A 27,555-nucleotide genomic window follows, 5' to 3' on the forward strand; every position below is an offset into this window, starting at 1 on the left:
CCATCATCCTGAATTCAATGTGTATCGCCTATACACTGATGGTAAGGGTCAGTGTGTTTGGGTGAAGGTGATGGGTATTTTATCTTATTCATTCTTTATGGTGGACTCTGCATATAAGTTTTTGGTGGTTGTCATCCTGAGTGGTTCTTTTTTCATGAACTTTATTATGAACTTCACATCTTTTATGTATTGTTAATGCGTGCTACACTACTTTAACGTCTTTTTATTGTATCCAACAATAGTGTTAGCTGCCATTAGTATTGATTTTGATATTAAGCGCAAATTCATTATCTTCCGTGGCTAACACTGGCCGCAAGGCTGACTCCACCAAGGTAAACAAGGACTGGTCAACCGCTTCAGCCCTTCTGTCGGCAGAGTCCTTGAAAGCAGGAGTCCCTTCCACCGGAATCATGGTTACCTTATTTACCCCCCCCCCCCCCCCCCCCAACAACCGGATATGTCCATTTCTTCAGGAAACTCTCCTCAAAAAAGAGGTAACGCAACGTCATGTGTTTGGGGACTGAAAAGGCCCGCTGCTGTTTTCCCTATTCCTTGTAAATAAAAATAAAAAAAAGTATCAAAATAAGTTAGGTAAGGAAAGACCTTAGGCGTGCGGGCCGGCTTGTGGGACCCAAAAGGGAACGACATCTCTATAGATGACCCCCGCCGTATCCTCCATTTTTAGGGTATCCCCACTGCTGTAATAAGTGCTCCTACAAGCGCCTTTTCCTGCACTGACTCCGAGTCATCCTCACTGTCCGAACAGTCCTGGTATGCATCCTCTGATATATCAGAACAGGGGCCGCCAGTCACAGCGGGGGCCGAGTCTGAATCAGAGCTTTCCCCAGAAGACGGTTGGGGGAAGGGGCGTTTACCCATTGTGCATGCACACCACTTCCACCCCGGCAAAAAAGGCCTCCAGGATCGCCAACAGAGCGTCCATAGGCACTGCAGGTGCAGGGGAACCAGTTGCCATCACAGGGATGTCTGGGGAAGAAGCGCTAGCATCAGATGCCATGCTAACCCACACTCGCCTGTCAACTCTTAGGGACCTAAGGCAAGTCACACAAAGGTCCACCACCCTCCTAGCTGCACAGACTGAGGGGCCCCCGCAGGACTCACCACGCTGAGCCAGGTACTGCGCTGTGCTGCTGTGGTCTGCTCTACCCTGTGCCATCTACGAGGTGTCTGTGTGGAAGCGTGCTGTTCTAAAAAGGAAACTAGCACCCAGTGTTAGAGGCAAAACAACCTAAGGCTACTAGAAAATGGCCACCGGCCGCCTCAGCAAAAAACCGCCTGAGAGCGCCAAGAAAATGGCTGAAGGCAAAAAAAACTACCTGTGGCTACTACAAAAAGGCCACGGCACCAAGCAAATGGCCACAGAGCGTGCGGCGGCCTCCCATATGGCTCACACAGCAGACACCCACCGTGGCCCAGGAAAAAAAAGGGAAGAGGATGTGCAGCCCCCTGTCAGGACCCAGAGCCCGGCCCCCCGGCCAGGTACATACACCACACCCCCATGTGCCCAGTCACATCGGCCCATAGCATAGGGAGAGAAGAAAGGCAGGGAGAGAAGAAAGGCAGGGAGAGAAGAAAGGCAGGGAGAGAAGAAAGGCAGGGAGAGAAGAAAGGCAGGGAGAGAAGAAAGGCAGGGAGAGAAGAAAGGCAGGGAGAGAAGAAAGGCAGGGAGAGAAGAAAGGCAGGGAGAGACCTCCTAGTCGACCTCCCAGGGAATGCCCAGCTGCTCCATCCTGCGGAGACAGGTGGAACCACACATAGCCCTCCTGCAGGAACTGCTGGACACATTCCACAGACAGACCCATCACCCGAGCAGTACTGGGTGGCTGCCAGCCACGGCACACAGGGATACAGACAGCAGTAGCCTGGTCATGTGTGTGCCCCGGAGCATATAGCTTACCGGCTGCCCCTGGAATAGACGGGGCCGACCCAGCGCGTAGCTAGTGCCTGCTCACGCTCGATGGCCAGACTGGGGAGACTACAATGATCTATATTATCCAGCCTGTCACCCAGCACGGCTGTTGATTGAAGATCACAGGAACCAAAAATGCAGAAAAAATAAATAAAAAATTCCCAGGACCAATGGTCCCATCGGGAGACAAGTCCTTCTCCTATACTAGGCAGAACAAAAAAAAAAAAAAAAAAAAAAAAAACTGAGCTGCTAGATGCAGTGTGAGGGGTTATAGCCAGTAGGACCGCCACCTGGGCAGTACTGTGCAAGTGTTGCTGTTTCTAACACTTTCTGCCTAGTCCTCTAAAGGGGCAATACAACCCTAAGGTCAGAAGCTGTGTCCATCAATGAACGAAAGAGAAAGAAGTTTAGCACAAACACTGCACATCACCAAAAGATAACTACATCCACAGTTAGAGCTGCACGATTAATCGTAGAATAGTTATCACGATTCTCCATCCACCACGATCGCATCTCTGGATTTGGGCGATTCTGACCCATCAAGCAATTTGTTGTAATGTGCTCACATTAAAAGCGCACCCCAAGCACCGATCGATAGTGTCCCTGGGATGCTCCCCTGTTGCGGAGGGGAAGCCACCGAAGCCAGCGTGAAAAGTCTGACATCAGCTAAGAAGAATGTGACTGGTCGATAAGTATGTCAGAGGAACAGCCGCCCCCCCTGTCCCCCCAGGTGTTGGTAGGTAGGGGACATTGCATGCTCCCGTGTGCGTCCAAGCATGTGATGTCAGTGGGAAACATGGCAGAGACCAGGAGCGTGCTGTACAGCTCCCCACGAGAGGAGGGAGAGGGGAAGAGGCGGAAGAGAGGGGGGGGGGGGGGGGGGGGGGTTTCTGTCAGCATGCTGCTAAACTCTGCTGAGCTTTCATGATATAGGGTAACTTTTCCCCTCATCTGCCAAGCAGCTGATAACCATCCAGCCTGCTAATTCCCTTAGGAAAAAAGAACCCCCTCCACTGGACTACACATCTACTGAGACAGCGCTGTTCTACGGCATTTAGGCATATGAGGGTTTTTTTTTTTTTTAAGAAAAAAAAAGGAAAAAAACGCCTAACCTTTTTCCCTTACCTTATCCACGCTGCAGGATACTGCTGAAAAAGCAGATCCAAACTTCATCCATCACGGCGGGTTGCCTTATCACACGCTCAAAGACTGGGGCTCTTTTAATAGGGGTTCCGCTCCTTTGGGCCTTGTATAGCACCCCTCAGGACAGCTTTAGGTAATGTAGCAAGACCAAAGAGAGACCTGGTTCCTAGGGTCTAACTCTCAAAGAGAAGCGTTACAGGCAAAACCTCGTTCTTGCATCGAGATCCAAGTACCATCTTATGGCCTCAGTGGCGAGGATGGATCTGGTTGTGGAGGTTCTTTAAATAAGTCATGGATCCCTCTAGGAGCTCCACAGAGCACCTTCATCATCTTCACTCATGACCAACAACTTAGACGATGGTGAAAAAACGGGAGGTACTCCTGGAAGGAGGAGGGGTTATATAGTGGAGTCAACTTCCTGTATTGGTTATACCAGTGTCAACATCTGAAGGTAGGCCCATAACCCACCAAGTAATTACTTAAGGCTCTGTGTCCTATGATGAACGATAAAGACATTTTCATGACAAGTTATTTGCATATTCAATTACACCCCAAAACACATTCAGCTACTCCTCCAGAATATTGCGATACCACATGTGGCGGGACTTTATCGCAGCCTGTGCATATAGAGAGGTCCAACACGCAGGGAGCACCATCAAGCCTTCTAGGAGCATAAATTGCACATAAAATTTCCTAACAACCCATCACACCTTTGAACCCCCTGGAGCACCAGGACAATGGAATTAACCACAAAAAAGACCCCATTTTGGAAACCATACACCCCAAAAGGTATATTCTATGAGGCATAATGAGTCTTTTGAAAGTTCTTTGCCCCACAAGTCATTGTAAAACATGGGAAAGTGGTCATTTTAAAGATATTTTTAACACACAGCGTACATAGCAAAAATTACACCGCAAAATACATTCTGCTACTCCTAAGTATGGCGATAGCACATGTGAGAATTTTATACAGCCTGGCCACAAAGAGAGGGTCCACCATCAGCCCATTAACAACTCGTTACTGCAGTTTGTTGACATTATCTGACAGGCACAGCTGGTCACATGGTAAGAAGGTGATTTTTATTTACACTGATCTGGGATGGGCTGCGTCCTGAGGGACACGCCTCACCCTCGATCGCCGCACTGCAGACCCCCGCAGGAGTAACGAGAAGCCCAGGACGTCATGATGCCCGCCTGGGACAAAGTGTTCCTGCGGATGTCATAAGACAATGATCCAGTATAGAAGTGGTTAAATACCACCAAAAGAAAGTTTGGTCTCTCAAAGAAAAAAAAGTTACATTTGGGTACAGTGTTACATGACTGAGTAATTGTCATTCAAAGCACAAACAGCACAGAAATATAAAAATAGCACAGGGAAGGAAGGTGAACTTCAGTCTGTAGATGGGCGTTTAATCACCTAAAGACCAAAAACCTTTTTCCGACACTTGCTTGCAAGTTTTTTTTTTTTTTTAGCTCCGTCAAAGATGGACTCAGGACATCCCGGATCTGGATTCCGAGGACTGGGAGGACATGTGGGACTTCCCCTTCAAAATCCTGGTCTCACTTCGAGACCGTCTCATACAATACAAAATACTACACCGGGCATATATTACCCCGTATAGATTGCATAAAATGAGAACCTCCCTGTCCTCGGAATGTTGGAGATGTACTGGGGATCCGGGTGACTTCATACACATCTTCTTGTCCTGCCCGGCAATTGAAAACTACTGGTCACAGGTTCTATCTGTAATTCAAGAAGTGGTGGGAATAGGTGTAGCCCAAACCCCGCAGATATGCCTTCTAGGCTTAGTAGAGGGGTTAGCCCCCAGGATAGCGGACAGAACTCTGATAGGACTCCTTTTTTATGCCAGAAAAATGATCACTTTATGCTGGAAAAAGCAGGCCCCGCCGTCAACTCTGTTGTGGAAAACTCATGTCAATAATGTATACCACATTATAAGAGCCGGTTCACACAGCGGGCGATGCGAGGCGACACGACTCGCCTCGCCCTCGCAAGTCGCCCCCGTTCTGTACAATGGAACCGTTCTGAGAGGAGCGACTCGAGTCGCTCCGACTCAAAAAAAAGGTTCCTGTACTACTTTTGGGCGACCTCGGGGCGACTTGCATTGACTTCTATACAGAAGTCATTTGCAAGTCGCCGCTGAGGCCGCGGCAGGTCGCGGCGAGGCAAGTCGGAGTCGCCTCGCCTGCTGTGTGAACCGGCCCTAAAGGAAACATACCATAATAGAGGATGCCCCAAAAAATATACGAGAGTGTGGGCCAGGTGGCTGGCTGAGGCCTCCACAGCGTCCACAAACTGAACATGTACATGTTGCCACTTTACGGGTGGATGGGATTTTTGTTGCAGTGGGTGCATAGTATCGATTTACTTCTTTATTTGCTTTTTATATAGTGTAGCCACTGCTATGGGTTTAGTTCATTTCTTTTATAGTCCCTTGCGGCCCGAAAAATTTGGTCCTTAGATATCTCAATTGAGTGGGAGCCAACCTAGCACTAAGTTAGTTGTTGTTTGTTCTTGTGGACGTGCTACAGCTGTAGAATTAATAATGTTGGAAGCAACTCACTGGCCCCTGCGTGGGTCTAGTCCTAATGCTGTGGCATGTTTACTGTTACTTATTGACGTCTCTTTGTCTGTCTTAAACTCAATAAAAATATTTTCAAAAAAAAAAAAAAAAAAAAATAAAAATTTTTTTTTTTGCTAGAAAATTACTTAGAACCCTCAAAAATTGTATCTATAATATATACACACCCTAGAGAATAAAATGGCCTTTGTTACAATATTTTATGTCGCACAGTATTTGTGCAGCAGTCTTTCAAATGCAATATTTTTTGTAAAAACACTTTAATGAAAAATAATACACAGTAAAGTTAGCCCAATTATTTTGTATAATGTGAAAGATGTGATGCTGCGAGAATCGTGGGAGAACGGTGATCTTTATTCTATGCAAAATTTAAAAAAAAATACAATAGTAAAGTACAGTAGAAAAAACCCATCTATGCAATATATGATTTAGAGCTGAACGCTTACCAAGGGCACGAGCCACAGCCAGGAAAGGAATCTGGTCAATTATTGTACTCCTCCTTACAGGACCGTTGTGTGTTAAACGAGGTCTTTTCCAAACCACTCTATTTACACCAGATTTATTAATAACACTATATGAAAAAAAAAAAAAAAAAAAAAAAAAATTCAGACAATTACATTCACTAAAAAATAAAGTAGAGCATTATGTACATACACACATATATACACACACGTATATATACAAAAACACACACAGATGTTCATACAGTATGATGAAGCTGTATTTCCAGATCTGTGCCTTATTTGCTCCAAAAGCGCTGCAAAGAAGCTGCTTGCATGACTTTTTTTTTTATTTATTTTTTTTTTTTTTTAACGCCCTGCCAGCGCAGCGCCTCAGTGTGAAAGCACTTGGGCTTTCACATTAGGATTGCAGTTGAGGCTTCTTTCAAGCATTTAACATGCTCTTTACATGCTCTTAAAGCGCCTGAAAAACACCCCAGTGTGAAAGGGGTCTTACACTTGATAAGTGTAAGAAGAAGCAGTCTGCACTATGACCTCTCGTTAACGGTTTTTACTATTAAAACACTTGTCTACCATCATCCTTTCTAAACAACAGCTGGCTGCAAGGAATTTTAAACATACTCCTGGCTGTTACAGCATCCAGGAGCGTGTTTTCTAGCGGAAGTGATTTGGGCAGCTAGAAAGCCATGCATTTAGCCCTTTTGCTCACAGATCTAATATAAGGCATGCTAAAAAAAAAAAAAAAAAAAAAAAAAAACTGTCTGGGAACACCAACCTGGAATTTCAAACTCAAAAGGCTAAGATTTTCTATTTTACAGAAAACAGACAGAAGTATTTTATTGTGCCCAAGCCTTACCCTGAAATATACACCTTTTACCTGGTCATGTTAAGAGGAAGAATACCGACATCTCCCAAGATGCATCTGGAAGGCAGAGCTGGCCATGCTAAAAACATACCCACCTTTCTAAAACACCCTTTTTTTTAAACTTTTGTTGTGGTACCACCCATGAACAGTGAGTGCATAGTTTACGTTTAGACCAAGTCTAAAAAAAAAATAAAAAAAATAAAAACAATACTTAGGACCGTGGTTATATGCTGCTACCTTTAGGTGATTGGACACTGGCTTTACTAAAGCTCACTTCAGCCGAGGCCATAGATCCACCCAGCAAAACTATGACAAAGTATGAATTGAAGACCAGGTGACAGCCCTGAAAACCTGTAAGACAGATACCCAAGAAACAAGCACAGATCTGATGGAGTAGGCCCTGATAGGGAAGAAGGGGCAAACACTTTCCTTGGGGACACAAGCCCTCGAATGAGCTGCCCGAGTCACAAAGACTACATTTTTCTGAAGGTGCTACAGCTAGGTAGACCCTAATTGCTCTGAACACATCAAGGCAGTGGAGTGAAATCTTGACATGCTTCTGGACATGACATAGGAAAGGGAGATGAAAGAAAGCACACCTTTGGGAAGAGTCTGGGTCTCAGGACCACCTTGTTTAGAGGAGAAGAAAAGGGCAACCAAATCAGGAACACTAAAGCCTAGTACACACAAGCCAAATGTCAGTCAGCATTGGCTGGGTGTGTACTGGAGTCGGACCGCCAGAAACAGAAGGGGCATGACTGAAAAAGGTCTGCCGACACGGCTCCCAGTCAGCCGTCTCCTTGTCAGAACACAGTACAACAGCAGGGAAGAACGCTGTACTAACGTCGGATTTTTTGCAGGGTTGAATAAAAAAAAAAAAAAAAAAAAAAAAAAAAAAAAAAAAAAAAAAAGGGGAAGAAGAAAAGAAAATTAAAAATTAAAAAACACAACACACCCACACACTACTGGTGTGTACTAGGCTTTACTGAAGGTAAAGGCCACCCAAAAAAACAAAAAAAAAAAAAAACAAAGCTTACTTTTACTTTTAACAGGATATATAGAATCAGTTCAGAGGGAGGTCTTAGGAGAGGCAATAGTACCAGACTCCAGGGAGACGGGAGGTCAAAGTTGAGGACTGAAATGAGTTACTGCTTGTTCTATGGTTTTGCCAAGTGAATGTAAAGCCAAAACGGTTCTGGAATAGAATAGATCAGGCATAAACCTGTCCCATTAGAGTACAGAGCCAGGCGCTGGCCAGGCTAGAGGAAGGCTAGGACACAAGAATAGAATATTCCGAGGGGTTGAGAAGCTGGCTCTCGCACCAAAGTAAGTCTTCCATGTGTGATTGAAGATTCAAGAGTCAGATTTTCTCACCTCAAGCAAGGAGGGGGATGACAGGATCAGAAATGCCTCTATCCTTCAGGACCTGGGTCTCAAACAGCCATGCTATTGAAGCCAGCAGCTGAAACGCAGGAAGGCCTTGCGACTTTTTCTGAGAGTCTAGGCTTTGCAAAACTCCACTTGCCCGAAAGCGATATCCTCCTATCTCCTTACATCCATTCGATAAAATTTTGTGAATGTATGTACTGAAGACCAAGTTGAGGCCTTGCAGATCTAAGCCATGGAGGCCTGGTGACACACTGCCCAAGAAGCACTAACCAACCTGGTAAAATGCACCTTAACTTGAAACGGGAATCTTACCCCTTAAATCATAAGCTTGAATCCACTTAGCAACAGTGGATTTTGACGCTGCCTGTCCTTTCTTAGGGCCCTCTGGCAGAATAAATAAGACATCAGTCTTACGAATCTGAGCAGTTGCTTTTAAAAATTGATTTTCATTGCTCTCACCACATCAAGTCAATGTAGTGACTTTTCTTCCTTGGAACATGGTTTTGGGAAAAAAAAAAAAAAAAAATATATATATATATATATATATATATATATATATATATATATATATATATATATATATATATATATATATATATATATATATATATATATATATATATATATATATATATATATATATATATATATCAGGACAATATCTTGGTTCAGGTAAAAGCCTGAAACCACTTTTGGGAAAAAGCCTGGGCGAGGGCGTAACACCACTCTGTCCTCATGAATAATCAAATATGGCTCTTTAAAAGAGAGTGCAGCAAATTGCAAAAAGCTCCTTGCTGAGGAGGATATAGAAACCAAAAATACCAGCTTCCTTCTCAGAAGATCAATAAGGTTGAGACTTAGCCCTTAAAAGTACTCAAGGCGAACGTCATCTCTATGCCTAATTGTAGAAAGGCAAGAATTCTGCCGATGAGATCTCAGAGGGTGCAAACCCTTGGATTCACACCAGGAACCAAAAGCCCTCCAGACTCTATAATATATAGTTCTGGAAGCTGGCTCCCTTGCATTAATCACAGCAGAGATAACTGACGCAGAAAGCCTGTTTCTTCAGAATGTGGGTTTCAATAGCCAGGCCGTTAAATTTAGTGCTCGTAAGGTAGGATGGAATATCAGCCCCTGTGAGAGCAGGTCTGGCCTTAGTGGAAGGGACCATGGATTCACCACTGACATCTTTACGATTTCTGAATACCATGACCTTGTGGGCCATGCTGGTGCTACCAGGATTACTGGCTCTTTCCAGCTAGATCCTGCAAAGAAGTTGAGGCAGCAACTGAATAGGAGAGAATGCAAAGATCAGTGAAAACTGATCCCACGGGGGTCGCCAATGCATCTGTTCCGCATGCGAGTGGATCCCTTGTCCTATACACAAAGTAGACTAACTTAATGCTGAATCTGGACGATAGAAGGTCTACGTCCGGAGTCACCCATCTTTGGCAAATAGCTCGAAAAATGTCAGTATGAAGAGACCTTTACCCCAGGAATAAATGCTGGCTACTTAAGTAGTCCGTCTGCCAATTCTCTACTCAGATAGGCAAGGAATATTCCTTTCTGCCCAATTTAGTATATGATTCACCTCTCTTTGCGCCGAGAGACTCTTGGTGCTGCCTTGGTGATTTATATAGGCCACAGCATTGTTGGATTGAATCCTGACAGGACAATGTCTTAACCTGGAAGTCCAGGCTTTCAGAGCCAGGCGTACTGCTCAAATTTCTAGGATGTTGATGGGCAAGGCTCTTGCGGTCTTTGACCACTGTCCCTGAACAGTCGTTTTCTCTAGTACTGCTCCCCAGCCTAAAAGGCTGGCATCCGTCGTTACTACTTTCCAGATAATTGGTCTGAAGGAGTTTCCTTTCAGCAAATTCTGGGTTAGTAACCACCAACTGAGGCTTTGGGACAGCCGCATTGACAAGTTCAAAGCTTGGATCATTTTGCTCCAGAGAGGACACTGTTTTGCAACAGTCTCCAATGGAACTGGGCATAGGGGACTACTTCGAATTTAGCCACCATCTTTCCTAACAACCTCATGCAAAGGCGAATTGAGGGATTTCTTTTCGACCTGACCATCTACACCAGCTCTCATATGGAGCTGATCTTTGCCAGAGGCAATTACACCTTCTGCTGGGCTGTGTCGATAATCAAGCCCAAATACTCCAGCTTACTTAGCGGTTTTAAAGGAAGACTTCTCTAGTTGAGAATCCAACCCAGACTTTCCAGGTAACTGGTTGTAATGCTTACACTTTGCTCCAAGCAAGCAACTGACTGGTCTATTAACAATAGATCATTGAGGTACGCCATGACTGTTATGCCCTGTGCCCTTAACCTGGCTAGAGGTGGGGCCAGTACTTTTGTGAACACCTGGGGTGCTGTAGCTAGCCCAAAGGGCAAGGCGACAAACTGAAAGTGCTGTTCCCCTTCGGGTCTCAGAAACCTTTGGTGAGCAGGAAATATAGGGACATGCAGATACGCATCCCTGATGTCAATGGACGCCAGAAGTTCTCTTCCTTGTAGGATGGAAACTACTGACCTGATCGACTCCAAGCGAAAGGAACAGATCTTCAGGAACGGATTTAGATTCTTTAGATCTAGAATGGGTCCGACATCACCATTTGGTTTTGGTACCGTAAACAGGGTTGAATAAAAAACTCCAAACCTTGCACTATGGGGATCTGTATGATCACCCCTGAGCCAATAATCGGTTTAATGCTCGAAACAGATTGCTTTTTTTCCCCCTGGATCTTTGGGAACGTTTGATCTCAGAAAACGAAACGGTGGAAACTCCTGAAATTCTAGTTGTATCTTATAGACACCGTGGAGATGTCCCATCTGTCCTGAATTTCCCTTTGTCAGACTTCTGAGTAATGCAGAAGTCTCCCCCCCCCACCTCTGGTGAGGGGGGGGGGCACCTCTTCATGATGAGCCTTTAGTATTCTGTTTTGCAGATTTACATCCCCAGGTCTTCCTTTGAGCCTGGGCCTGACCCTGAGGTTTTCCTCTAGAGTCTGATGGCGGGGGTAGTCACCACTGCCTAGGAGGCAGATGCAACTGGCGCAGGAGAAAGTCAGTTTAAATGAAAGACGTTTATATTTGCTTTTGACTGGCAAGAGTACTTTTACCACTAGAAATTGTTTGGATGTATTTATCCAAATTATCACCCAATAGTCACTCCCCATGAAAGGAGAAACTAGCCAGAAGCTTTTTGCAAGGAGCTTTGGCTGACCAATTTTTTAATCAAAGGGTCCTATGCATGTGTACTAGCACAAGGGGAAACGTCTGGGGAATAGAGTCCTTCATAGTGTCTATGGCAAAACATAATGCCTTTGGTAGTTCGGCCAACTCGCGGGCCTGTTGTACAGGGAGGTCTTTAAGAGCATCTGTGAGCTGGTCCTTTAGGTACTGGCAGATGCCCATTGCTGCAACTGCAGGCTGAGTAACGGTCCCTGCCAAGGAAAAAGGAGGATTTTAAACAGGAATTCCAACTTTTTGTCTGTTGGATCTTTAAGCATTTGTGCATTGTCTACAGGACAAGTTAAACTTTTAAACGCACTGGAAATCGCAGCATCAACTGCTGGAACCTTACACTTTTTGGTGAATGTCTCCTTCATGGGATAGAGAACTGAGAATCTCTTTGGAGGGAGAAAATGCTTATCCAGATGATACCATTCAGCATAAATAAGATTTTCTAGTAATGCATGGACCAGAAACGCATGAAAAGACTGATAAGGTTTTAAAAGGATCCAAGGAAGAAACCAGACTTCCAGCTGACACTGTTAGGGGTAGCATGAAATTGGACGAACCATTTCCGTAAGGATTTGTACCTCAGATTGCGAATCTGAATCATCAACTGTTTCCTCCACAGAGCTATAATTAGCTTGTTTTTCCCTCTCCGTCACCTGAGGGTAATACCTCATCCTGTCCACATTGTTCCCTTGGTAAAGGGTCTGAAGTGGGGGAGGGGGGGTCTAGCATGTTTTCTATCCATTTGGATAGATGATGCGATTAAAGCCGCTCATCTTCCTTCTAGGCCTTGGAGGGCAGAAGAAAAAGCATCTTCAGTCACGTACACAGAGGCTGAAGTGTGAGAAGCAGTTGCACCACCAATTGGTTCCAAAGACTGACCCTGGCTTCCCATATCTGGTATCGCCGGGGTGGAACTTGTGGTGCCTTTGTGGTAACCTTGGGAGCCATAGTGCTAAGCACAAAAGCAGAGGCACTCTAATAAAAAATGTACTATTTGCTGAGCAATAGTATAGAAAAAAACACAATAGCAGCATTAAGATTAATCTGATGCTAAACCATGTATTTTCCTGTACTGGAAGGAAATGCTTGTGTACACAGACCCGAAGGAGAGGAGGCTGCAGCCGCCATGCGGTGTTTATTCTCATTACATGAGAGAAGCTGGCTTCCTTCCATTAGAACAAAGCTAAAAAGGAAAGTGAACACAATGTTTTTATAAGAAAGCCACCCCGCACCCCTCGGGGGGGGGGAAGAGTTAGCAGTTGAGGCTCACTTACAAGTGTGAATCAGCCTTTAGTGCTGTCAAACTGAGTCATCTAACACTACTCAAACTGACTACAGATAGGATGTAATGTACCTTGCACTGTATGTATACCCCCAGCCCCTTATTCCTCCCCCCCCCCCCCAATTGAGGAAATAATGAACCCCCTCCTGCTACTGGGACACACCATGCTGTTTGAGCTGGACACAGAGCTGCTGAAAAGGGTATGTGTATACTTACTTCCTCTAGAGGAGACTTTAAGGCATTACAATGTTACATATGGAAGAAAAGGCATAGGTGGACTTTTAAGTTACTTAGCTTTTCTCACTGCAGGATACTGCTGATAACAGACAACATCCAAACTTCACAGAACACGGCGGGCAGCGTTTATAAACCTTCAAAGACTGGGCCCCTTAAAAGGGGTTCCACTCCTTTGGACTTGTATAGCACCCCTCAGGACAACTTTAGGTTATGTAGCAAGACCAAAAAGATTTCTGGTTCCTAGGGTCAGGCCCTCAAAGAAGCGTTACAGGCAAAACCTTGTTCTTCTATGCGAGGCCCGGGTACCATCCAGTGGCCTCAGTGGCGTGGATGGATCCAGTTGTGGAGGTTATTTAAATCCAGCATGGATCCCTCCTGGAGCGCCTCAGAGCACATCTTCACTCGTGACAAACACCTTAGACGCTGGCAAAAAACACTGAGGTACTCCTGGAAGGAAGAGGGGTTATACAGGGGAGTGAACTTCCTGTATTGGGTATACCAGTGTCAACACCTGAAGGTGGCCCATAACCCATTAAGTTATTACTTAGGCTCTGTGTCCCATGAAGTATGATAAAGAAACTGTAGCTGCTGACTTATTAAATTAAACACTCACCTGTCCCACAGTCCAGTGATAAGGGCGAACAAAGCCCTGCTCTGATCCCTCTCCGGCACTGGCATTGTCACTGTGGGTGCCCGGCTCTGGCTTCAGTCGGGCACGCACTGTGCATGTATGAGCCACGCTGCGCACTGTGACTGGCCAGGTAATATTCTGGAACCTGTGATATGTCCCAGATAATCGCAGAGAGGGAGGGGGGAGAAGTGAACTTCCTTCTGGCACTGAGGTGCCCTGGGAGGAAGTTGGAGCTGGATCTAGGGGCATTGCCAACAAATCTTTGGCCAGTGAAGATAGCGGCACATAACCCATTGTCCTTTATGATTAAAGTGGTTATAAAGCCTTAATGTTTTTTTATACACCTTAATGCAGTCTATGCATTAAAGTAAAAAACCTTCCTTCTGTTGCACGGGATCCCTCCACTTATACTTAACCGAGCCTGACGCAGCGCTGTGCACAAGAGCAGTGGGTCTCAGCTCACTGGGCAGATTTAATAGCAGCTGGAGCCATTGACTCCAGCTTCAGTCAATCAAATCCTAGGACAAGGAGTAGGGGTGGGACTGGTCCAAGTTATCAGTGTCTATTGACACAGACAGGGTGGCTTAGGTGCGAGCCCCTATGAGTGACCCTGTAGAAAGCAGCCATGGGAGCACTTGGTGGGAAAGGAGCCAGGATCACTGGTGGGGGACCCGAGAAGAGGAGGCTTGGGGCTGTTCTGTGCAGAACCATTGCACAGAATAGAAACGTATAAACAGGTTCATTAAAGCAGTAGTGCATGCCTGAGAATGTGAGGAGCAATGCCTCATGGGACATGTAGTCCTGGGCAGGAAGTAAGTGGTTCTAAAAGGCAGAAGTTCTGTTTATCTTACTATACTGTACTTAACGCATAGCAAAAAGTAGTGTAGAAACAGATCAAACGCAAACTGCATAGGTGTGTACTGAGCCTTATGCTGGCCACAAGGATCAATTTTCATACGAAAAAATGTTTGACATTTTTCACTTGCTTTTAACATTCTATTTTAAAATGAATAAATTCTGAACGAAAACCACATGTACCGTCTGAAAATTCCTTTGACCAAGCCGTTTTCTAGTATTTGTAAATTTTCTTGTCACTGTGGTTGAAAAACAAACGTCGATATGACCACATGAAAGATTCGATAATATATATATATTTTTTAATATTACAGTTCTGTTTGGAAATCTGCAAAAAACAGTCTAACTTTTTTTTCTCTCTTAAAAAAAAAAAAAAAAAAAAAATAGATAGATCTGGGTCTGACGTTATTTACCAGATTCAACCTCTAATAGTATATACAGTACATCTCTTCTGTGTTATTCTCAGAGTGGATTAGAGATTTTGCTCCCTAACCATATAGTTAATTATTTAGATTTAGCACGGCATATAGATACTTAAGAATATATTGCTTTTTTTTTTTAAACTTTACATATTAATTGAATTATACACACTTTTTACGGTTATTAACCAATCAAAACAATAAAATTGGCCAACCAATCTATTATGAAAATCATTGTTAGTTGCAGCCCTAGAATACATAATTCTATGCAAATGCTTAGTGGAACACGAAAGACACCAACAGGCCAGTGACTAGATATATAGGAGGAAATAAAAAAAAATACCTGCCACCAAGCCCTTCTATTCTTTCTCTTTCCTTCGGGAGCTCTGGTTTATGGTCTTGTGTCACTTCCAAGGCCTTCACAGTCTCTTTAGCGCTATTCTGAATCCCAAATACAACACCAGAATCACCAACATGTGCAACATATAGTTTATTTCCACGCACAATAACAACACTTGCTGTAGTTCCTGAAGTGCTAGGGAGTCCAGTCATTGTTTTTGGCCATTCAGCTAAAGAAAGCAAAGACACTATATTATTCATTTAGCACAGGGCCTACAGACAAAATTGCATTATCAAAATTATTTATGCATAAACACACGCAAAATCAGAGCTGGTAGCTCAGAGCAAACAGATTCTTTGTTTCAGTTTCAATGCATCCCATTTGGTACAATCAACAGATAAATAGTTAATTTTATGCAGCTTTAAACTTTAAGCCCAATTCACACTGAAATTCCTGCATTTAGCTTTTCAAAATGTCATCTAGGAAGCATAAACAACTTTTAAGATTCCCAAATAACTTTATCCTGTGTTTAGAAGTTCCTGTTTTGAAACCGGTTTAGTTAAACTGTGCTTACATGCGTTTAGGGCAGGGTTTCTCAACCAGGGTTGCTAGGGGTTACATGAGCAATGCCTCTCAGATAGGTTCCCACTGACACCAATTAACTTTTTAGCTATATGTAAGGGGGTAATTCTTGCCAATGATCACTAACCACCACACTAATGTATATACGAGTGGTAGATATACTTTTTTTTAGCAGGGGTTCCAAGAGTACCCAGTAGCACCTTCACATAACCGTGGCAGCAGTCAGTACATTTAAAGCGGTTCTTCACCCTAAAGGGGAAGTTCCGCTAATCTTATCCCTCCCCCCCTCCGGTGCCACAATCGGCACCTTTCAGGGGGGAGGGGGGTGCAGTTACCTGGATTATCCAGGTAAATGCACCCACTTCTGGCCAGACCGCCGCAGACGCTCCGCCCCCCCCCCCCCGTTGTGTTCTGGGAAACACAGTTCCCAGAGACACAGCGGGGGACCATAAGAGACGCGCAGCGCGACTCACGCATGCGCCGTAGGGAACCGGGCAGTGAAGCCGTCGTGCTTCACTTCCCGATTCCCTGACAGAGGATGGTGGCGGTGGCAGCAGCGAGACGAGCGATCGCTCGTCATCTGCCGCCAACATCGCTGGAACCTGGGACAGGTAAGTGTGATTTTATTAAAAGTCAGCAGCTGCAATATTAGTATCTGCTGGCTTTTAATATTTTTTTTTTTTTTTGGTGCAGCTACTCTTTGGCCCCTTTCACACGGGACGGATCAGTAATGATCCACCCCGTGATGATCCGCTTGGTCAGCGGGGATTGCTCCGTTATCCGCAGGCTCAGCGCGGACAACAGGGCGGTCCCTGCACACTGTGCATGGACCGTCCCGTCAGCTCTCCTCTATGGGGATCAGATGAGCACGGACTGTCTGTCCGTGTTCATCCGATCCGCTCTGCAGACCGATAGAAAAATAGGATTTTCCTCCGTCTGCAGAATCGGACAATTGAGGAGGCGGACGATATCGGGTGTCTGCGGACGTTCATCCACAGACACCCGCTATCCCACAGGAATGCATGTATGTCCGTATTTCATCTGCAAAGGGATAGATGAAATACGGACATAATGTCTGCATGTGTGAGAGGGGCCTCAATGACAAGTTGTTCTAACAGGCAACAAAAACAATCCAATAGCAAAATTTCTTCCATTTTTTTTTTTTAGGAATTAAATGAGCTTATATTTTTTTGTTATGATCCACACTCAGCAGGATGGCTGGGGGCTGCCATTCGTATGGTTTAATGTAGCAAAGACATTGGTGACATTTTCAGAAGAAAGGATGTACAGCTCTGGGCATGGCCACACAGTGAAGATAGCTGGAACAGTGACAGAGGTAAATATTAGACCAGGTATGGAGACACACCTCAAAAAAGAACTTGCACCAAAATGTACAGCCATGGCCAAAGGTCTTGAGAATGACACAAATTTTCACAAAGTCTGCTGCCCCCGTTTTTATGATGGCATTTTGCATATACTCCAGATTATGATGAAGAGTGATCAGATGGCTTGCAATTAAAAAATTGCAAAGTCCCTTTTTTACCATGAAAATTAACTTAACCCTTTAATGCCTAAATGACTTTTAGCCACATCGGGTGTTATCACTAAAAAGCCAACCACCAGCTCAAAAAAATAAATAAATAATAAAAACCACACACAGTACCGGGTTGCATCACCCCGGTATAACCCCTTCAAGCCGTGTACCTCGGCTGTTTAAAGTGGAACATCATTGTTAAAGCAGCAAATAGCTGCCAAATCCGCTTCAACAGCAGTCGAGATCATTTTTTCTTCGGGGGCGGGAGACGCCCCCCCCCCCCCCCCCCCCGCGCTCCGGTGGTCTCTGCCGCTTACCAGAGACCATTGGGTCCCCTCCCCTCACAGGCTGGATGCTGACTGAGGGAAAGTGAGGGTGAGTGTGGGAAAGATGACACCATTGGTCCTAAAAATATATATATATATATATATATATATATATATATATATATATATATATATATATATATATATATATATATATATATATATATATATAAACAAAATGAAGGTAAAATGTTAGATCTGAGTTTTTTTTGACCCCAGATCCCACATGCAAGAGGTTCTGCCATGCTTTTTTTTTCTATTACATGTCATAGGAATAAAAGTGACCCAAAAACATTTGAAAATAAATAAAAAGTGTAAAATAAATAAAAAAAAAAAAAAAAAAGTAAAGCGTCCCATCCTGCCAAGCAGAAACGAACGCATATGTTGCACCTGCATATGAAAACGGTGTTTAAACCACTGATGTGAGGCATCGCTGCCATCATTAGAGCGAGAGCAATAATTCTAGCACTAAATCTCCTCCAAATCAAAACTGGTAACCTGTAGAAATTTTTAGGACGTGGCCAATGGAGATTAAGGGTCAAAGTTTCTCCCCATTCCACGAGCGGGCGCAATTTTGAAGCACGACATGTTGAGTATCAATTTACTCTGCGGAACATTATCTTTCACAATATAAAAATTGGGCTAACTTTACTGTGATCTTATTTTTATATTCAAAAGTATATTTAAAAAACACACCACGCTTGTAAGACCGCTGCACAAATATGTTGTGACAAAGTATTGCAACAACCGCCATTAATAATTTACCATATATACTCATGTATAAGTTGACTTTTGCAGCACTTTTTTTTTATGCTGAAAAAGCCCCCCCCCTCTGCTTATACTCGAGTGAGGGTCTCCCGCTGTGCCATGCAATCTTAACTGTCCAGTGGCCGCCCACTGTAACAAAGCCCAGCCTCCTCCATGATAGATGGAACACAGATACAATGTTGGGAAACTGAATCAGTGTTCCATCTATCCCGGACGAGGAGGCGGGGCTTTGTTACAGTGGAAGGCCGCTGAACAGTTAACCACTTGCCGCCTGCTGTATAGGCAAATGACGGCTGCAAAGTGGTTTCAAATTTCTGACCAGAAGTTATAGGACGTCCTCAGGATTTTGAGCCGCTGCGCGCACCCCGGGGGTGTGCATTGCGTCGATCGTTATGGGGTGTCAGTCCGACACCCCGCAACTACGATCTCGGTAAAGAGTCTCCGGAGACTCTTTACCACGTGATCAGCCATGTCCAATCATGGCTGATCGCAGTGTAAATAGGAAGAGCCGGTGATCGGCTTTTCCTCACTCGTGTCTGTCAGACGCGAGTAGAGGAGAGCCGATCGGCTGCTCCTCTGATTGGGGGGGGGGGGGGGGGGGGGGGTCTGTGCTGCCGTGGGGGTGTCACAGCCCCCCCCACCCGAGGATGCCCACACTGGACCACCAGGGTTGCCCAGCACCAGGTATGCCACCCTAGACCACCAGGGATGCCAGTCAGTGCCCACAATGGGCATCACTGATTGGCATGCATTATAGTTTGGCACTGATTGGCATCCATCAGCACAAAACAATACAATGTCGCCCATCAGTACAGCCCCATCAGTGAAGGAGAAAACGCATTAACAAAGTTTTGTTTAGCAAAACACAAAAACCGCAGAGATGATCAAATACCACCAAAAGAAAGCTATATTTGTGGGGGGAAAAAAAAAATTAAATTTGGGTACAGTGTAGCATGACCATGCAGTTTCATGACAGCGGGAGACACCTGCGGTTTGTAATCAAAGGTACAGGTGGGCACAGTGAGGCTGCAGATGGGCTGTTTAGTGTTTACCAGTAGCTGCTGCATTTCCCATCCTACATTTTCCCAGTTTTTGGTGGTAAAATAAGGTGCCTTGGCTTATATTCGGGTTGGCTTTTACTCAAGTATATATGGTAGTTTATTCAAAATGAAATAGCTCAGTTATGTAGCATGAAGCTGTATACGCTGCAATATTTACATTTTTGGTAAACTCATTCAATGAATCTAAGCGCTACAAGCTGAGATAACATGCATTGATGCATTCACACAATTTCACAGTCACCATGAATATTCCTTTATCCCATTGTTTTTCAAATCTATGTACACTACAAACTGTATGATTGAACGGGTTCTGATAAAAACAATGCGCAAACTGTTGCCGCTATATAAATCCTGTATAATAATATCGCCGTTTTACTAACCCGACAGCTTAATATTCTATACAGGAAACCCTTTTCTTTGCAAATATTAAAGATTCTAACCACCAGCAAGATTAAGTCTTAACATTTAAAGAGCATCCACTCACTGTGCCGTCGCGTCCCTCACCTTGTTGTGTCGCTGATACATCACCAGCTGTCATATTAAAGTGAATGGGACTGTCAGCGAGTCAGAGGGGGAGCCACCGCTGGACAGAGATGACAGTTGCTCTTTAAAAATTATAGATTTAAATATAGAGTTGCTTTAATTCAAGCCCTTTAACTAGCGATTTAAAAATTTAAATTGTGATTTAAAAGAAAATCCACCCCGTTACAGAAGTCTTGAAAAAAGTGTCAATACTGCAAATACTGACTGTTTGAGACACAGCAACGACAGTGGAAAGGGGGTGTCGAACCTCAGCTCTGTGTCTGAATTGACACAGAGCTGCAGCTCTTGGCTGCCTCCAGAGCAAGCAGCTTGCTCTGGGGGCAATCGACAGGAGGGAGGGACCAGGAGCAGAGAAGGAAGATCTGGGCTTCTCTGTGAAAATCACCGCAACAAAGCAGGGAAGTATAACAGTTTTTTGTTCTATAAAAAAAAAAAAAAAAAAAAAAAAAAAAAAAAAAAAAAACCCACACAGCACAAATTACTTTATAATCACTTTAACCACTTTCAGACCGGACCATTTTGCTGGTAAATGACCAGAGGTCTTTTTACACTTTGGCACTGCGCTGCTTTAACTGGTAATTGCGCGGTCATGCAATGTTGTACCCAAACGAAATTTGCGTCCTTTTCTTCCCACAAATAGAGCTTTCTTTTAAAGGTATTTGACTGACTCTGATTTTTATTTTTTGCGATAAACGTAAAAAGACCGCAAATTTTGAAAAAAAATGATATTTTCTACTTTTTGTTATTAGAAAAATCCAATAAACTCAATTTTAGTCATACATTTAGGCCAAAATGTATTCAGCCACATGTCTTTGGTAAAAAAAAAAAAGTCAAGAACTGTATATTTATTGGTTTGCGCAAAAGTTGTCACATCTACAAACTAAGGTAGGTTTTCTGGAATTTACGCAGCTTTTAGTTTACGACTGCCTATCTCATTTCTTGAGGTGCTAAAATGGCAGGGCAGTACAAAACCCCCCAAATGACCCCATTTTGGAAAGTAGACACCCTAAGGAAATTGATAAGAGGCATGTTGAGCCCATTGAATATTTTATTTTTTTGCCTCAAGCGATTGAATAATGACACAAAGTTGTCACTAAATGATATATTGCTCACACATGCTATGGGCATATGTGAAATGACACCCCAAAATAAATTCTGCTGCTTCTCCCGAGTACGGGGATACCACATATGTGGGACTTTTTGGGAGCCTAGCCGCGTACGGGGCCCCGAAAACCAAGCACCGCCTTCAGGCTTTCTGAGGGTGTAAATTTTTGATTTCACTCCTCACTACCTATTACAGTTTTGAAGGCCATAAAATGCCAAGATGGCACAAAACCCCCACAAATGACCCCATTTTAGAAAGTAGACACCCCAAGCTATTTGCTGAGAGGCATGTTGAGTCCATGGAATATTTTATATTTTGCCACAAGTTGCGGGAAAATTACAAACTTAAATTTTTTTACATTTTTTTCACAAAGTTGTCACTAAATGATATATTGCTCATGCATGCCATGGGCATATGTGAAATGACACCCCAAAATAAATTCTGCTGCTTCTCCTGAGTACGGGGATACCACATGTGTGGGATTATTTGGGAGCCTAGCCGCGTACGGGGCCCCGAAAGCCAAGAACCGCCTTCAGGTTTTCTAAGGGCGTTACAGTTTTGAAGGCCATAAAATGCCAAGATGGCACAAACCCCCCCAAATGACCCCATTTTGGAAAGTAGACACCCCTAAATTTAGGGGGTACACTAGTGAGACTAGGTAATAAATGGCGGGTGCCCTGAAACTATAAAAAAATAACTAACCAACCAGCGTCACCTGTAACAGTTATATGGTGATCACTGGTGAAAGGGTTAACTAGGGGGCAATCAGGGGGCTTTATGCGGTAGTATATGGGGGTCCCTGGCGCTATAAAAAGCTGCGGCGAACCTAAATACCTACCTGCCTAACTAGCGTCACCTGTGACACTAATACAGCGATCAGAAAAATGATCGCTTATTAGGCTGGGTTCACACTGGAGTGATGCGGGAACGCCACGAATCCGCGGCGGGTTCCCGCATCGCATGCCTCCCGGCGGCAGTTCACACTGCCCTATGCGAACTGCTGGGAGTGTCAGTGAAATGTTAATGACACCCCCAGATCAGTTTGCATATCGCAGTGCGATCTGCAAACTCGGATCGCATGGTGTGAACACCCATGCGATCCGATTCTGCTGCGGACCAAAAAAAGGGTCCCGTGCGAATTTGCGGCGGGTGCGGCGAATGGCTGAACTCGAATCGCAGAGATTGGATGTGATTTGCACTGCAGTGCGAATCACATCCGTTCTCATAAACCGCTGCAATGTGAACCCAGCCTTAGTGACACTGGCGACGGGGGGTGATCACGGGGTTAAACCTTTATTGGGGGGGTTAGGGGGGTACATTAGAACTAAAGGGGGCTAACCCTAACTGCCCTAACAGTTATTACAGTCACAAATGACACCAATGCAAAAAAAAAAAAAAAAAAAAAATGCATTGGTGTCACTGTGACTGGGGTAATTGGGGGGGTGATCGGGGGGTAAAGGGGAGGTGTGAGTGTGCCTGGCATGTTCTACTGTGAAGTGTCGTGTTGGTGCAACTCACCGATCCTCTCTCCTCGGTGTCGGAACGAAAAATACCGACACGGAGGAGAGATTACATCACTTCCTCTCCTGTGTTTACATTACAGGAGAGGAAGTGATGTCACGAAGGATTTCCATTCGTCGGGAGCGATCGCGAGGGGGTGGCCATGAATGAATGGCCGCCCCCTCATCCCGGATCGCTCCCGAACGAATACCGATCGCCGCAGGCACCGGGGGGGGGGGGGCCCCGATCGGGCCCCCCACCCGCGGTTAGGCAGGGACGTACAGGTACACCCATATGCCTGCCCGTGCCATTCTGTCGACGTACATCGTCGTGTGGCAGTCGGCAAGTGGTTAATGTAATTATCAATAAAAGCCTTTGACACTTCTGAAATGCTTGTAATTATACTTCAGTAACATCTGACAAAAAAGAAAATCTAAAAACACTGAAGCAGCAAACTGAAAATGTATATATTTGTGCCACTCTCAAAACTTTTGGCCGTACAAAAACGGCAGTACAAATTGTCCTTTAGTCTCCCAAGAATCCAGATACAAAGAGGGCAGTCTAAAAGGCACTGGTAACCATCTGAGGAATGGGCAGAGCTAGGTTACATGGGTAGGTCTCAAAGAAAGAAATTGAGCTAAAAGTGCAGTCACATTACCGTCAAATGGGCCAGGAAAAGACCCGGATGCAATTTGGATGGTCTCAAAGGCTCAGTTCACACTGACATTAAGAGCAGGCATTTGATAGGCGTTAAAAACACCCCTCAAGCACCTATTCACAAGATATAATAGACAGCACATTGTGCAGTTCACATTAAGCGTTAGTGTGGCATTGCTTCAAAATTGAAGCCTCATGTTGAATTAGGAGGTGTTTACAGCCTTTCAACACCTTTCATTCAAGTCTATGGTAACGATCCGCGATACAGCTCTGGCAGGCGGTTTTGGTGTGGTTGCAGAGCATAAAATTTTTTTTTTTTGCCCCTTTCCATTGTGGAGCAGTTAGAACGTGCCCTAATGCTCAACCGCTATGAAGCGGTTTAGCATTAGGGCATTTAGGGAGTGTTTGTAACGCTTGTAAAATACCCTATTCTAAAGCTCATTGACACCTGTCTGACTCCCATACTAACGGCCTACAAACGCTATAGGAGCGTTTGTTGAGAGTCGGAAATTTAGTCAAGTGTGAACAAGCCCTAAGGCCCCTTTCACATTGCGGGTGTTTTTGGCTCTATTCACACTGGCTTTCACACTGGAGCGGTGCACTGGCAGGGCGTCAAAAAGAAGAAAAAAAAAGTCCTGCCAGCAGCGTTTTGCAGGCAGATTTGACCCCTTTCCGGCCGATAGCGGGGGGGGGGGGGGGGGGGGGGGGTTAAAACCACCCCGCTAGCAGCTGAATATCGGCGCTTTACCACTGACGCCCTAGGCGGTTCGGTGTGAATGGGGTCTTAAGGCTGTGAGAAACACACATGGTTTGTTGGTAAACACGTCATCAGCAATTATATGTAACAGCTACACAGGTCAGTTTTTAACCACTTGACCACTGGGCACTTAAACACCAGACCAATTTTCAGCTTTCGGTGCTCTCACATTTTGAATGACAATTACTCAGTCATGCAACACTGGACCTATATGAAATTGTTGTCCTTTTTTCACACAAATGGAGCTTTCTTTTGGTGGTATTTAATCACTGCTGGGTTTTTTATTTTTTGTGCTATAAAAGAAAAAATACAGAAAATTCTGTAAAAAAATGAATTTTTCTTCATTTCTGTTATAAAATTTAGCAGATTAGTAATTTTTTCTTCATAAATTTTGGCCAAAATTTATACTACTACATATCTTTGGTAAAAATAAGTACAAATTGGTGGATATTATTTGGTCTTTGTGAAAGTTATAGAGTCCACAAGCTATGGTGCCAATATCTGAAAATTGATCACACCTGAAGTACTGACGGCCTATTTCAATTCTTGAGACCCTAACATGCCAGAAAAGTACAAATACCCCCCAAATGACCCCTTTTTGGAAAGAAGACATTCCAAGGTATTTAGTAAGAGGCATGATGAGTTTTTTGAAGTTGTCATTTTTTCCCACAATTCTTTGCAAAATCAAGATTTTTTTACTTTTTTTTTTTTTTTTTTCACAAAATTGTCATATTATCAGGTTATTTCTCACACACAGCATATGCATACCACAAATTACACCCCAAAACACATTCTGCTATTACTCCCGTGTACGGCGATACCACATGTGTGAAACTTTTACACAGTGTGGCCACATACAGAGGCCCAACATGCAGGGAGCGCCATCAGGCCGTTCTGGAGCACCCAGGACAATTCTGACATTTCTCTCCTACATGTAAAAATCATCATTTATTTGCTAGAAAATTACATCGAATCCCAAAACATTATATATGTTTTTTTAGCAAACACCCTGGAGAATACAATGGTGGTCGTTGCAACTTTTTATCTCGCACGGTATTTGCGCAGCAATTTTTCGAATGCTTTTTTTTTGGAAAAAACTTTTTGCTTAAAAAAAAAAAAAAAAAAAAAAAAAAAAAACACAGTAAAGTTAGCCCAATTTTTGCATAATGTGAAAGATGAAGTTACACCGAGTAAATCGATACCTAACATGTCACTCTTCAAAATTGCACAGGCTCGTGGAATGGCGCCAAACGTCGCTACTTAAAAATCCCCATAGGCGACGATTAAATTTTTTTTTTACTGGTTATATGTTTTGAGTTACAGAGGAGGTTTAGGGCTAGAATTATTGCTCTGGCTCCAACGTACGCAGCGATACCTCACATGTGTGGTTTGAACACCGTTTTCATATGTGGGCGGGACTTACGTATGCGTTCGCTTCTGCATGCGAGCACATGGGGACAGGGGCGCTTTAAAAAAAAAATAAAAATTTTTATTGTTCATTTTACTTTATTTTAGTTTGACATTTTTTTCCCCAAAAATAAATTTTTTGATCACTTTTATTCCTATTACAAGGAATGTAAACATCCCTTGTAATAGGAATATGGCATGACAGGTCCTCTTTACAGTGAGATGTGGGGTCAATAAGACCCCGCATCTCACCTCTAAGCTGGGAAGCCTGAAAAAAAAAAAAAAAAAAGGATTCTGGATTTCATAGTATTGGCGAGTCGGTAGAAGCACCGGAGGGCGGCGGGAGGGGGGGGGGGGGGTGTCTATGGCTGGGTATTGCAGGGTATCACCGACTATGGCTGGGTATATCAGAGTATGGCTGGGTATCTCAGAGTATGGCGTTGCAGAGCATTGCAGGATATTGGAGGGTGTTGCAGAGCATTGCAGAGCGTTGCACGGTATTGGCGGGTGTTGCAGAGCATTGCAGAGCGTGCAGGGTATTGGCGGGTGTTGCAGAGCATTGCAGAGCATTGCAGGATATTGGAGGGTGTTGCAGAGCATTGCAGAGGGTTGCAGGGTATTGGTGGGTGTTGCAGAGCGTTGCAGAGCGTTGCAGAGTAATGGCAGGGTATTGCAGAGTAATGGCAGGGTATTGCAGAGTAATGGCAGGGTATTGCAGAGTAATGGCAGGGTATTGCAGAGTAATGGCAGGGTATTGCAGAGTAATGGCAGGGTATTGCAGAGTAATGGCAGGGTATTGCAGAGTAATGGCAGGGTATTGCAGAGTAATGGCAGGGAATTGAGGGGTTAATTTTCGGTGAGCAGCGATGTGGGCACTGCAGATGCAGCCCACATCGCTGCTAAAACCGATCTCCTCCCCCTCCGCTGTTCCGATCGGTACAGAGAGGGGGAGGAGGAACCGACGTCATAACATGACGCCGGTTTGTTTACAAGTGATCACTCCGTCATTTGACGGAGCGATCACGTGGTAAACGGCCGCGGCGAGCGGCCGTTTACCGTGATCCGTGATGCGCCGGGTCCTGTGGACCCGGCGGTCACGGATGCTCTCGAGTGCGCGCCCCAGGGGGCGCGCGAGAGCGGAATTCTGGGAGGACGTCATATGACGGCCTCCCACAGTTAAGAAACCGCCCTAAAGCCGTCATTCGGCTATAGGGCGGTTATTAAGTGGTTAAATTGGGTTTATGCCACAATAAGTTTACTGCATTGTCCATCATAGCCAGAATGTAAAGGAATCTGAAATAAATCTATTTTTATGGTTTTAAAAATGGTTCCAGCTCTATTTTTGGGCAGCGGTCCTGGTGATGGTCCGGTGGTGGTTTGCCCAGATCAGACAAAATCCTGCGGTGACGCTTGAGGCAGCCGTCCTGGGATCCTAGGCGACATTAACTAATCTACCCTATAGGAGACCCAAGGCCCACCCCGGAACGACGACTCTAAAGGGCACAACTATACAGGTGTGGCAGAGGGCGATCTACAAGTCAGACTCCGGATTGCCCCATAAGGGGGTATGGGGTGAAATGACTATGCTGTCACATATATACGGGATCCCTGATCCCCAGTTGTGGGTGGCTAGAGGGATAATCACTGTCAGGCATATATTTCGAGAATGGCTCCTTCATGCGACACTTACCCAATTCCCGGGCCCTCTGACCATTCCAGACGGATGCGGATGAAAGGCTGCTTATTGCTAAACTGATGGACAAAACCCCTGTCCTCCCTCTATTTTTACTTCTCCATTGCACATATGACGTCCCTGACAAATACTTAACAAATGGAAGGATGACACCCCTGACCTAACTGAGGAGAGCTGGGAAGATATAGTCTGATTACACCACAAAAATGATC

The 27,555-nt window shown here is 44.5% G+C and overlaps 1 protein-coding gene across 1 annotated transcript in view; it reads right to left on the reverse strand.

Moving 5' to 3' along the window:
• The window catches only part of PPM1D (protein phosphatase, Mg2+/Mn2+ dependent 1D), a 59,932-nt gene that overhangs the window by 20,406 nt on the left and 11,971 nt on the right, over positions 1-27,555 (reverse strand). The window contains exons 2-3 of the mRNA XM_077482138.1: positions 15,414-15,639; positions 6,123-6,247 (exon numbers count right to left, since the gene is read on the reverse strand). Coding sequence (XP_077338264.1) covers positions 6,123-6,247; positions 15,414-15,639 — 351 coding nt within the window. The remainder of the gene's footprint in view (positions 1-6,122; positions 6,248-15,413; positions 15,640-27,555) is intronic.

The sequence above is a fragment of the Lithobates pipiens genome, unplaced genomic scaffold (assembly GCF_037356315.1).
Source record: "Lithobates pipiens isolate NorthernLeopardFrog02 unplaced genomic scaffold, aLitPip1_a1.2 Scaffold_16, whole genome shotgun sequence".
NCBI lineage: Eukaryota > Metazoa > Chordata > Amphibia > Anura > Ranidae > Lithobates > Lithobates pipiens.